Here is a 13,045-nt window from a genome sequence, read left to right on the forward strand (position 1 = left end):
TGTACCAGGCTGATCCCCCAATTGTCGAGTTGGACGTCAAGGGTGTTACAATCCCTGTTGCTGACCCTCAAATCAACTGTGGTCCACCTTCGCTTGTGGAAACACGGGCTGCGGTGAACCACTTGAAACGGGGCAAAGCTCCAGGGATCTGTGGCATCCATGCCGAACTTCTCAAGGCTGGTGGAAATGCTGCACTCGTGTCGTTGCATGCAGTTTTGTGCTCTGCCTGGAACACAGGCATCATCCCAACTGACTGGAAGAGGGGCCTTGTTGTCCCTCTCTGGAAAGGGAAGGGTGATCGCCAAAACTGCAACAACTACCGAGGGGTGACGCTGCTCCCAGTGCCGGGCAAGGTCTTTGCTCGGATAATTCTCGATAGGGTTCGCCACCATCTGCTTGAGCACCAGCGTCCAGAGCAGTCAGGCTTTACACCAAAGAGGTCAACGATTGACCGTATCCTTGCACTTCGTGTCCTCACCGAACGCAGACGAGAGTTTCGGCAGGGGCTGCTTGCAGCCTATGTTGATCTCTGTAAAGCGTTCGATTCAGTGAATCGGGATGTCCTCTGGAGGATTCTTTGTCTTCGTGGGGTGCCACCAAAACTGATTGATCTGATGTCTGAACTCTACTCTGGTACTAAGAGTGCTGTGAAGTGTGGTGGTACCATCTCTGACTTATTTCCAGTTGTTACTGCAGTTTGTCAGGGATGTGTACTTGCCCCCACACTTTTCAGCACTTGTATGGACTGGATTCTAGGGAGAATGTCGGAGAGATCAAGTTGCGGTGCATCGTTTGGGAATGTCAAGATCTCGGACCTTGATTTTGCAGATGATGCAGTCATCTTTGCGGAGACTTTAGACATCCTCTTGGGGGCCCTCGAGGTGCTGAATGAGGAGTCGGAGCCGCTGGGATTACGGGTTTCTTGGGTCAAAACTAAGATCCAGGCTTTCGGTGACATCTTGGATGCTGCTGTCCTGTCTGTGTCTGTTTGTGGTGAGGATGTCGAGGTCGTGGAGAGATTCAATTACCTTGGCAGTGATATTCATGTCTCTGCTGGCTGCGAGTCAGAGGTCAATAGACGTCTGGGTCGGGCCTGGGGAGTCATGGATTCACTGGATCATGGGGTGTGGTGCTGCCGGTACCTGTGCGGGAGGACGAAAGTCCGAGTCTTCAGGTCCTTGGTACTTCCAGTCTTGCTCTATGGGTGCGAGACTTGGACTCTGACCAAGGATCTGAGACGGAGACTTAATTCCTTTGGTACCAGGTCTCTTCGGAGAATCCTTGACTATCGCTGGTCGGATTTTGTCTCCAACGAGCGGTTGCTGAGAGAGACTCGGATGAGATTTGTTACCTGCATAGTCCGTGAGCGTCAGTTGCGGCTGTATGGACATGTGGCTCGTTTTCCTGACGCTGATCCTGCTTACCAGATTCTCTCAGCGAGGGAGTCTCATGAGTGGAGGAGGCCAGTGGGCCGACCACGTGACTCATGGTTGCAGCAGGTTGATCATCATCTCAAGGAGATGGGGATGGGCCTGGCATCTGCCTGGGGGATGGCCAGACGGAGGCCCCTGGAGTACCGGCGGAAAGTGGACGCAGCGACGCGCTGTTCTGGCACATGCTCCCATACCTGACCTGACTGGTCGGATTTTGTGTCCAACGAGCGGTTGCCGAGAGAGACTCGGATGAGATTTGTTACCTGCATAGTCCGTGAGCGTCAGTTGCGGCTGTATGGACATGTGGCTCGTTTTCCTGACTCTGATCCTGCTCACCAGATTCTCTCAGCAAGGGAGTCTCATGAGTGGAGGAGGCCACTCTCAAGGAGATGGGGATGGGCCTGGCATCTGCCTGGGGGATGGCCAGACGGAGGCCCCTGGAGTACCGGCGGAAAGTGGACGCAGCGACGCGCTGTTCTGGCACATGCTCCCATACCTGACCTAAGGGTTTTAGGGTGGCCGGAGTTCAAATCCTGCAACCTCCTAAAAAGAGTAACCCAACTGCAGGAGGATGTCCGCAGACACAGTTGGACACTAACCAGACAGCCAAAGAGTACTACTGCTACAACTACTACTACTACTACTACTACTACTACTACTACTACTACTACTACAACCTCAGCACCACTCTGACACACTCTCCCACAAACTGACCCGGGAATGTTACCCTGTGGTTTCCCTCCTTTCATCAAAGATTGGGATCCCGAAGGCTTTGCACCAATCCCGTCATCCGGTGAGCTGCCCTGTGAAGGGAAGCTGCACAGGAGGTACTCCCACGGAGTGGGTTTTCAGGTTTCTTTTATGCTTTCAGAATGTTTTGTGGACTGAAGGGTTTAACGGTGGCCGGAGTACAAATCCTACCACCAACCTCCTAATAAAAAGTAACCCAACTGCAGGAGGACGTCCGCAGACACAGTTGAACACTAGATATGGTTGGCAGTTGGCTCTCAAGGAGCCCTTCTGCCCTTTGACAGGTTTTGTTTTTAATCCTGCTGGGTGTCCATATCGAAACACCCTCCTCACCAGGAAACCTGGTGGGGGAGATGGTTTAGACGCCGACAACCCGACCATGGAACAGGTTCATGTAGGTTTACATGGTACCTGTAGCAAGTCACAGATCTGATCTGGCTGAAAATGCTGATCTGATCACAGACATATAAGAAGCTGAAAATGGGGGGTTCGCCTCAAATTCAGGGAAATTATTTAAAAATCTTCTCAGAAACTGACCAAACTCTTCATCAAACATAAGGACCATGCCGTTAAGTAAAGTTGTGCTCCCCATGACTGTACCACTTCAGAAAGAGGGAGGGGGGAGGGGGCCATGGCACCTATCCCCTAATCTCCCATTTTTGCCCCACCTGTTGGGGAAATTAATGCCAGTCCCCCACAGGGCTATATATTTTTCTTCTGTTTATTCTTGTGCATTATTATTAGCTCACGCTTGTGAAGGGAAAAGCAGGGTTTCAGCAATTAGTCCCGTATGTGTGTACATTCATGCGTTCGTGTGTCTGCATTTTGTGATTCCATTTTCTCTGGAACCGCTTTACGGATTGACACAAAATTATCACCAGCGGTGCGACTCTCATGTAGAATGTTCACCAACAATTATGACATCATATGTCATGTGGTGTGGCAGCCATGTTGGAAAAAAGGAGAAACATTGGACCTCTATAATCTCTGAAACTGTTCCATGGACAAAAATTGAAACTTGGCACCTGTCAAGTACTCCCTCTGGGGAAAAAGTGATTTTTTTCAAATTATGCTATACATAGTTGCCTTCATTATGACTTCATAATTGCATATGTAGAATGGTACATATGATCAATATGAAAATGTTGAGGGTTATCTCGGGATAAATTGATCAACAGAAAAATAAAAACCAATGTCACCCGCAGGGTGACCCTTATCTTGCCAAAAGGTAACCACATGTGACTTCTTTAAGGTCACACTGAGGTGAACAGAGCTGCTATCCACCAGGAGCGACTCCTTGAGGAATATCTGCCTACGAGAGATTCCGATGAGAATCGTTCGACAGAGTAACCATGAAAAATATGCGTTTGCCTCATAACGTCACCAAATGACGTCATAATGTCTCAAGCTTGACATATCTAGAAAGCACTCATCGAGGTGTTCAATTTGAGGTACTACACGATATGGTTCCTAAAACTTGAAAATTTGACCTTGGGGTCAAATATGTTTGACCTCAGCCGCTAACCATGAAGGTCAAGGCCAATCGCCACCAAAAACTAATCAGCTCAGCGCCAGACCATATACTACATTCCCATAAAGTTTGGAGATGATTCGATTAAAATTACTCAAAAAATGAGGGTTTTGGCGACCTCCATGATTTACCACAAAGTGACCTTGACCTTGACCTTTATGTGTGCTGAAAGGTATTGTAATAATACTACGATATGTGTACCCACAAGAGTTTCCGATGAGAATTGTGATCTAGAGAATGATATAAAGGTGAAAAATACAATGATTACAGACAAACAAACAAAAAAAAAACTTACCAAGTAACAGATCTTGTAAAAACTTCGTTTTGGCAAGATAAAAAATTATGATGTCATCAGTCAAGTGGTTCAGCAGCAATATATTTTTTTTCACCTTCAAACATCTTCTCCAAAATGGCTGAACAGATCGAAGAGAAACTTTACAGGGATGACTGCCTATTAATGAGGAACAAAATGATCCTCACCTATAATGTCATAAGTAACATGGTTAGGCAGCCAAATTGGATTTACCATGAAACCTTCAAAAAATCTTATTCTCCAGAATGACTGGTCCCCAAGAAAAATGACTGGGGAAAATTCACATACATATTCCCCCAAGTCTTGGGGATACCAGTGTTCATGAATAATTGATAGGTCACGTGGTTTGGCAGGCATATTGGATTGAAGGAAAATACTTTTTTTTTAATTCTCTCTCTTGAACCACTGCACAATTCGATGTGAAACTTCAAAATTATGATCTTGTCGTGACGGGGAATGTATGTTTGAAATTTCAACGTGATCGGACCCATGGTCTGGCAGCAGAAATTGTTTAATTTTTTGAATCTGCATTATTACTATTATTATTTTTTTTGAATAAGTTTCACTTGGCTGCACCTGGATGGGTTTGAGCGTAGAGGAGTAGCAGCTGAAACAATTGTTCATTCATTTCCTCTTTTATTATGTATATATCCGTCTTGGAGTTTCAACTCAAACAATGTATTTGTACCCAAAGGAGGGTGCAGTATATTTGTCTGGGGTGGGGAGAGGGGGGACAACACAACTTTTGCAAAATATTTGAAAATTAATGAGCTTTGAAGATGCTCTATGTGAAAGAATTGAAGGTCAATATAATGATTATGATGGCAAATTCAGCATAAAAAAAAAGATTTTACATTTGAGAAAGAGAACGATGAAGTATAACTCGCAAAATGTTATTCAGCTGGAGACAGTCACGATCGAGCAACTCACCGTGAATGATGATAAAAATAATGACCCCACCTTCAGGAGGACTGAAGGCTTGAACGGCTGGAAACGGAGACAGCATGGGATAGTGAAAGTAATGCTCAAAATATGGGTTTAGCAGAGGCTGCATTGGAGCCAACGCAGCCATTTCCAGTGGAACGTTGGCACAGTGTGGTGTAAAACGGATCACAGAGATGTCAGGAAAGGATGAAGTTCCGATCAGCATATGATGTCTGCTGCAGAGAGGATTTAAAGAAAACACAAATCACAAACTAAACATTGTTTGTTTCTTTGTATCTACTGGTGTTGGAAAAAGATAAAGAATCACGTTCTATAGCAACGATTCTTCTCAACCTTCTCAATCTCAAAACACTCGTACAGTATGAAAGCTTCTGAAATATCATTTAAAATTGCATTGTTATTATTTATCCAAAGGGCTGGTAGTGGTAGTTTAGTGGAATGCATTCTTGGCTCTGAGCTGTCTAGCCTGGGTTTGAATCGCCACCCAGCTATAAACTGTGATCTGATTCTAAATTCCTGCACCTTCAGTCAAAGGTCAAGCCTGACCAGCTGGTTTGTGACAGGTTTGAAGCAAAAACTTTGGCCTGGGAATAAATGGTGCTATAGTAGTTGTAGTAGTAGAAGAAGAAGTAGTAGTAGTTGTAGTTGTACTTTTGCTGGAAAGGTTTCAGAGCCTTGTGTTGTGCTCAGAGTGCAGAAAAGCTCAGTCAGACACAAGTTTCCTGTTTAATGTCACTCGGCTTCTTCGTTTCTGGAAGTTCAAGGTTAGAACTGCAGCAGACAATGTGGAGCATTTTAAAGAGAAAGCACTTCCAAGACAGAATAAGGAGGGAGGGAGACTAAAACACAATTATTTATTTATTTATTTATGTTAGCCCATGCTCGTCAAGTGTCGAACAGTGTTAAGAAACCGGTTGCATATGTGCGTACGTAGAAAGTATGTGGCAGCATTTTGTTATTCCCTTTCCTCTGCAACCGCTTGTCAGATTGACATGAAATTTTCACCGTAGTTTGAAACTTGGCTCCTGTCCCATGGGGAATACGTGATTTTGGTTAAGGGCTCAGTGGTTAAGGCGGTGGCTTGGGATCCTCGGGGTCCTGAGTTCGAGCCCCGCTGGCCGCTGAGTTAGCATCAGGGGGGTTGACTCAGCCTGTCATCTTTCCGAAGGTTGGCGAAATGAGCACCAGTATACTGGTAATTATCCCTGCAGGGTCGAAGGCGACGAAAGGTTGGCATCAGGAAGGGCATCCGGCTGTAAAAAACATTGCCACAATAAAGGGTACCATGATTGGATCCCATAAAAAGCTGACCCCTGCTCAGGGATAAAGGCTTTCAAATGGTGTGATGATGAATTGCATATGTGGAACACTACATCCGACCAGTATTAACCTTTTTGAGGGTCATCTCGGGAAAAATTGGTCAACAGAAAAAAATTAATGCCGTCATCGGTCATGTGGTTCAGCAGCCATTTAAAAAAAAAACAAAAAAACCCTTCAAAAATCTTAACTGAAATGACTGAACAGATTGAGGCGAAACTTCACAAGGATTACCGTCAATCCACCAGGAACAAAATGTTCCCCACCTATGATGTCATAGGTCATGTGGTTTGGCAGCCACATTGGATTTACCCCAAAACTTTGAAAAATCTTCTCCAGAATGGCTGGACAGATCCAAGGGAAACTTCACACGTTCCCCAAGCCTTGGGGATACCAGGGTGTCCACAAATAATTGATAGGTCACATGGTTTGGCAGCCATATTGGATTGAAGGAAAATATTTTTAAAATTATCTTTCTTTAACTGCCCAGACACATCCAGAGATGAACACCATACAGACATTACCACCCTCCGGATATGTCCAGAGACAGAGAGACAGAGAGACAGAGACACATAGAGACAGTATATATATATATATATATATATATATATATATATATATATATATATATATATATATATATATATATATATATATATATATGGGAGTTAGCAGAAAAAATGTTATACTTAATGAAACACACACACACACACACACACACACACACACACACACACACACACACACACACACACACACACACACACACACACACACACACACACACACACACGTGCTTGGCGGATATCAGCAAATTTTCGTGAATCGGCAGGTTGGAGCCAGTGTGACTACCAACTACAGTACTTACGATATACAACCCAGAAACCTTGAGGAACTGTCACCAAAGAACATGATATTTATAAAGAGGTTTCAGGGATATGTTCACAAATATCATTCTTTATAAACAGCTGCGTGTGGACGGGTGGAAAAAAATTGGCTAGGTAATTTAGAAAACACATTAATACGGCAAATGGCTTGGAAGACGGGTGTTATTTCACAACTCGCTCAGGGTGACAGAGCACGAACCACTCACTCATAGGGATGGAGCACGAACCACTCGCTCAGGGTGATGGCGCACGAACCACTCGCTCAGGGTTAGGGAGCATGAACCACTCGCTCAGGGTGACGGAACACGAACCACTCGCTCAAGGTGACGGAGCACTAACCACTCGCTCAGGGTGACGGAGCACTGACCACTCGCTCAGGTGACGGAGAACGAACCACTCGCTCAGGGTGACGGAGAACGAACCACTCGCTCAGGGTGACGGAACATGAACCACTCGCTCAGGGTGATGGAGCACGAACCACTCGCTCAGAGTGATGGAGAACGAACCACTCGCTCAGGGTGACGGGGCACGAACCACTCGCTCAGGGTGACAGAGCACGAACCACTCGCTCAGGGTGATGGAGCACGAACCACTCGCTCAGGGTGACGGAGCATGAACCACTCGCTCAGGGTGACGGAGCACGAACCACTCGCTCAGGGTGATGGAGAACGAACCAATCGCTCAGGGTGACGGAGAACGAACCACTCGCTCAGGGTGACGGAGAACGAACCACTCGCTCAGGGTGACGGAGAACGAACCACTCGCTCAGGGTGACGGAGCACTAACCACTCGCTCAGGGTGACGGAGCACTAACCACTCGCTCAGGTGACGGAGAACGAACCACTCGCTCAGGGTGATGGAGAACGAACCACTCGCTCAGGGTGACAGAGCATGAACCACTCGCTCAGGGTGACGGAGCACGAACCACTCGCTCAGGGTGATGGAGAACGAACCAATCGCTCAGGATGACGGAGCATGAACCACTTTCTCAGGGTGATGGAGCACGAACCACTCGCTCAGGGTGAAAGAGCATGAACTACTCACTCAAGGTGACGGAGCATGAACCACTCCCTCAGGGTGATGGAGCACGAACCACTCACTCTGAATAACGTGGCGTGGCAAAAGTATCCGCAGCGATAGAATGATTTGCTCAGAATGACGTAGGATGGAACAGCTATTGACAATGGGTGCTCGGCAAGTGGCTTAAGCACTCACGCAAGCACTCCAATTAAATGGTTGATAAGGAATGGTTGGCCGGGCTCTCACTGCATACCATGAAGGATCCCTTTAACTTCAACGCCAATCTTCATTGCACACGCAGCAGTTAATGAAATGAAATGAGTTAATGAAATAAAATGCCTTTATCCACAAAAGAGTTGCAGCTTAATGCAGAACAACTCTGGAGACATCATAGTACATCGGATTGGGGTCCACTCAAACGTTATAACTTTGTTTTTTAAACGTCTCTTTTTCACCAGATTTGCTTTGATTCAATGTAGTGCACCTCAAGAAATCTCCAAAAATATACACAGATCTGGCAGACGCTATGGCGGGCAGTCTCTCTGGGGAACAGGGCACGAGGTCCAGCGGTGAATGCATTAAATCATATCACTCAATGAAGCTAGTTATTTTGATACGTTCCTCAATTTTTTGTTCACTCAATATAATTATCCAAAGAGTAGAAAAAGATAAGTGTAATGCTTTGGAAATTTCACATTTTGTTGTGTATGTATGGAGAAGAAGGGAACATAACTTTGCTTGCTTAAAGTAAATAGATATATCAGCTTAGTTGTAAGACTCGTTATTTCTTTAAATTATCAGATTTCATAACAGACTTTGACACTTATTTCGTCTGGACGATATCCGATCCTCAAAACCGAAATAATATTTCGATGATCTACTTTAATTAGTCTGTGCGAGGAGAACGTGGAAAATCATATCATTGAATACATGAAATCGCTCCAATCTCCTCATTTGAAAACTTATCGCACTTACAAAAGCAATGTATACAATGATTTGTAGTCATGATGAACAGGTCATCGATATGAGTGAGGAAAGTGAAAAAAACCCAATTGTTAGGAAACCGTTGCTGCCTGTTCCAAGTCAAGGCATTGTAGAGCAGGCCAAATAGCATGGCGGCTTCAGACCCCAGCGAAGATACCAAGGAAATGCCGAAAGACCCAGAGAGCAATGTGGCCGAGGATCGCCTGATGAAGGATATAATTAAATAATGCCATTAATTATCTTCAAAAGGGGTGTTTTAATTAACCCAAACACCCACTTTTCACTTTTGCACTTCCTTGGAGTTTTCTTCGGATGTATAAAAAGTTTCAGGCTGCTAGGTTTCATGGTTTTGGAGTTGACACACACATCTTATATATTATTTCCGAGTTTGTGGTTTCGTGTCGCGCTATCTTAGACTTTGTGCTGCGCTCGAGTAACGTGATATTCGGCTTACATTATCTCAAAGACCATATGAGGTGCATGGTACAAAAAAAGTAAATAAAATGGTTCTGAAACAGTGAAATCATGCCAAAAACGGTTACTGCATTTGGCTTTCTCAAACACACCCACCCCAACATGTCGAGCAGAGCGCAGGTTATGCTAGTTGACATGAAATCAGAGCCGTATCCGTAGACATATCGTGTGCTTTTGACTTGTCTGGCACCCTGCCCTGCTCACCTAACTCTCTACCTATGGTATCCAAGGCCATCTCCACTCATGGCTCGCAGACTTCCTCTCCTGTTGCAGCCAAAGTGTGGCCCTAAATGGAGTTCTTTCATCCCCTCTTCCTGTGCAGGCTGGAGTTCTTCAAGGTAGCGTTCTGGGCCTTGTTGTTTCCCTCACTCACTCAACGCAGGCAGGTCAGTGGTCTTTCTGTCTTCTACTACCGTCTCCTCTCAGGTCTCGTCCCCCCTGCTTTGTCTGCGATATGTCCTCCCTCCCCCACCCCCCATATTTCCACAGGGTGCTTAATGTCTGCGAGCAACCCCCTTCTGGTAAAACTACCAAAATCACGAATCAATGCTCACCTTTTCACCTTCATTCCTCTTTTTTCCCCCACTTTTGGAATAAACTCTCACACTCTTTTCAATCCCATTCTTCCCTCCAGGTTTTCAAAACAGCTGTTCACCACCACCTCTTATCTTCCCCCATCCAAAAACACGATCTTTTCTACCCCCGTTAATCCACCCCAAACGCACCCCCTTCAAATTCCCTGCCTTCCTTCCCGAAAGTTCCCCGTCGTGTAAGGTCCTGAAAGTCCCTGTAATGTCCATCTTGTATATCCCCATGTTCCCCACCCCATCCCTCTCCCTTCTACAGATCTCCTAATGTCTCTGTTCCTCACTGTATTGTCCTTCTCTCTCCAGCCCCTCTTGTCTCCTTCCCTCGTTGTACGTTGTGTGTTAGCTCTCATACGAGCCTCGATAATGATACAAAAAAACAAAAAACTGACACACACACACACACACACACACACACACACACACACACACACACACACACACACACTTTTTTAAGTTTAGATTCTGGCATCTTTATCACCTTTGGTGGTTATGAAAAAACTTGAGAACGAGACTAAAAAGCTACTTTGTCAAGGATTATGAATATATATATATATATATATATATATATATATATATATATATATATATATATATATATATATATATATATATATATATATATATATACCCTATTGCAGACTTTTCAAAGTACTGTATAATTGTCTCATCGATGCAATTACAAACTTGTTGCCGGAAGAGTTGTTGCCCCACTCTGTCCTCCTCAAGACTGTTTGGGTTATGTATCCCATGAATACCATCTGTTTTAAACTTGTTTTTTTTTTAAGTGTTTGCAAATGTATTTACAAAACGTATTGACAATGAAGTACGTATTTACAAAAATAATGATAATAATTAAATCGGTCAAGGAAAAGGTAAAGAGCCTTGTGGGGAAGTCCGACAAAGTGCATTATTTATTGTCCAAATTGCTTGAATCTCCCGATGGTTCTGGAATATTGTGCCGCCTTAAACTCCAAAAACTCAATGACTAATACAGTAGATGACTAATAGCAAAAATAACTTTCACTTACTAATACATGGGAATTATGAAATCCATGATGGAAATGTGTCGGTTAAAGAAACTATTTCACAAATTGGATGCTGGTTTATGACAATTCTGCTGAAATAGCTGCTCTGAACCTCGGATAAAAGACCTTATTGTTCATTTCTCAGGGGTATTTGCGCTGAGATCGGCGCAGTGGGGTGTCTTCAACACAGCAACCTTTTACAGCTCCTGATCCCCAACACCGACCCGTTTTGACATCTGCAATCTTTGCGTTTCATCACTTTTTTGAAGTACAATTTCGATGATGAGGGATTTAATTCAGTTGTAATGATGAGCCTACTATGGTAATCTGCATTTTTTCATTCAATTGGTTTATTTAATTATTTATATTTTAATTGACAGATGTTTTCTGACGGTTTTGTGAGGGTTCTTTTTTTTTCCAGTGTCTTGGCTTCGGCGTCCGCTGGCACGCAAAATTTCAGCTTTCTACGTCACCCAGAAGGTACTGATCTTTAATATCAGTCAGTCAGTCAGTTAGTCAGTCAGTCAGTCAGTCAGTGGTTAGAAAGAGCTTTATATATTAGATTATGCATATACTCCCATATAGTAGTTTCTGACGTTAACACAAAGACTCAATAGCTCGGTGCGCTTTCGCCACGTAGGTGATAAGGTCCTTGGATTTGAATTTGAGCTTGGTGTTGGCTTAGGGTGTGGGCTTGGGATCCCAGCTTCGTGTTTAGGGTGGTGGGCTTGGGATCCCAGTTTAGTGTTTAGGGTGGTGAGCTTGGGATCCCAGCTTAGTGTTTAGGGTGGTGGGCTTGGGATCCCAGCTTAATGTTTAGGGTGGTGGGCTTGAGATCCCAGCTTAGTGTTTAGGGTGGTGGGCTTGGGATCCCAGCTTAATGTTTAGGGTGCTGGGCTTGGGATTCCAGCTTAGTGTTTAGGGTGGTGGGCTTGGGATCCCAACTTAGTGTTTAGGGTGGTGGGCTTGGGATCCCAGATTAGTGTTTGGGGTGGTGGGCTTGGGATCCCAGGGTCCTCAGTTCAAATCCTGCTTGGCTGGTGAATTAATACCAGGTGGGTTTGACTCAGCCTGTCATCCTTCTGAGGTTGGCAAAATGAGTACCAGCTTGCTCGGATGATTGAGACCAGCTTGCCGAGATGATTGAGCCATTTGAGTGTTCTGTGTTGGAGTGGTGACCTGTCCAGGATTGTGCCAAATAGCCCAGAAAACTGCTTTGGCAGCACCGATGCTCTGTGCAGAGTATGGTCCCAATGGATGGTTTGAGTCCTGGGTTGAGTCAGAGTTTTCTTCACACGAGTCCCATGCAGGAACTTATAACTGTTTACTAAATATACATATATACTAGTAGTAATGCCCGGCGTTGCTCGGGCTTTCTTGCAAATATCCTGAATAGCTGTTAGCGGTTAGCGGTTAGGGGTTAGCGGTTAGGGTTAGCGGTTAGGGTTAGGGTTAGGGTTGCAGTTAGGGTTAGGGTTAGCGGTTAGGGTTAGTGGTTAGGGTTAGCGGTTAGGGTTAGTGGTTATGGTTAGCTGTTAGGGTTAGGGTTAGCTGTTAGGGTTAGGGTTATCTGTTAGGGTTAGGGTTAGGGTTAGGGTTAGGGTAGCTAACCCTAACCCTAACAGCTAACCCAAACCCTAACCCTAACCCTAACAGCTTGGCGTAGCGGAGGTAAACAGCGCCCGGGGCAAAGTGGAAATTTGCGTCCCCTGTAGGCCTTAAACTTGAGTGGATTTGAATGGAAAATCCCATGAGGGATATCGATTTATCGATTTT

At 44.9% G+C, this 13,045-nt stretch overlaps 1 protein-coding gene across 6 annotated transcripts in view; it reads right to left on the reverse strand.

Annotated features, from left to right (window-relative positions):
* Positions 1 to 13,045, reverse strand: part of LOC147014271 (transcription activator GLI3-like) — a 200,252-nt gene that overhangs the window by 55,531 nt on the left and 131,676 nt on the right. For 3 of the 6 annotated variants that reach the window (XM_085852107.1, XM_085852108.1, XM_085852103.1), the window contains exon 5: positions 4,958 to 5,187. In XM_085852107.1, the coding sequence (XP_085708233.1) occupies positions 4,958 to 5,187 (230 nt within the window). The remainder of the gene's footprint in view (positions 1 to 4,957; positions 5,188 to 13,045) is intronic. The other 3 variants (XM_085852104.1, XM_085852106.1, XM_085852105.1) reach the window with 3 other exon arrangements.

Source organism: Eptatretus burgeri, chromosome 13 (genome assembly GCF_056783735.1).
Source record: "Eptatretus burgeri isolate ZD-2024b chromosome 13, Ebu_testis_v1, whole genome shotgun sequence".
Lineage (NCBI taxonomy): Eukaryota > Metazoa > Chordata > Myxini > Myxiniformes > Myxinidae > Eptatretus > Eptatretus burgeri.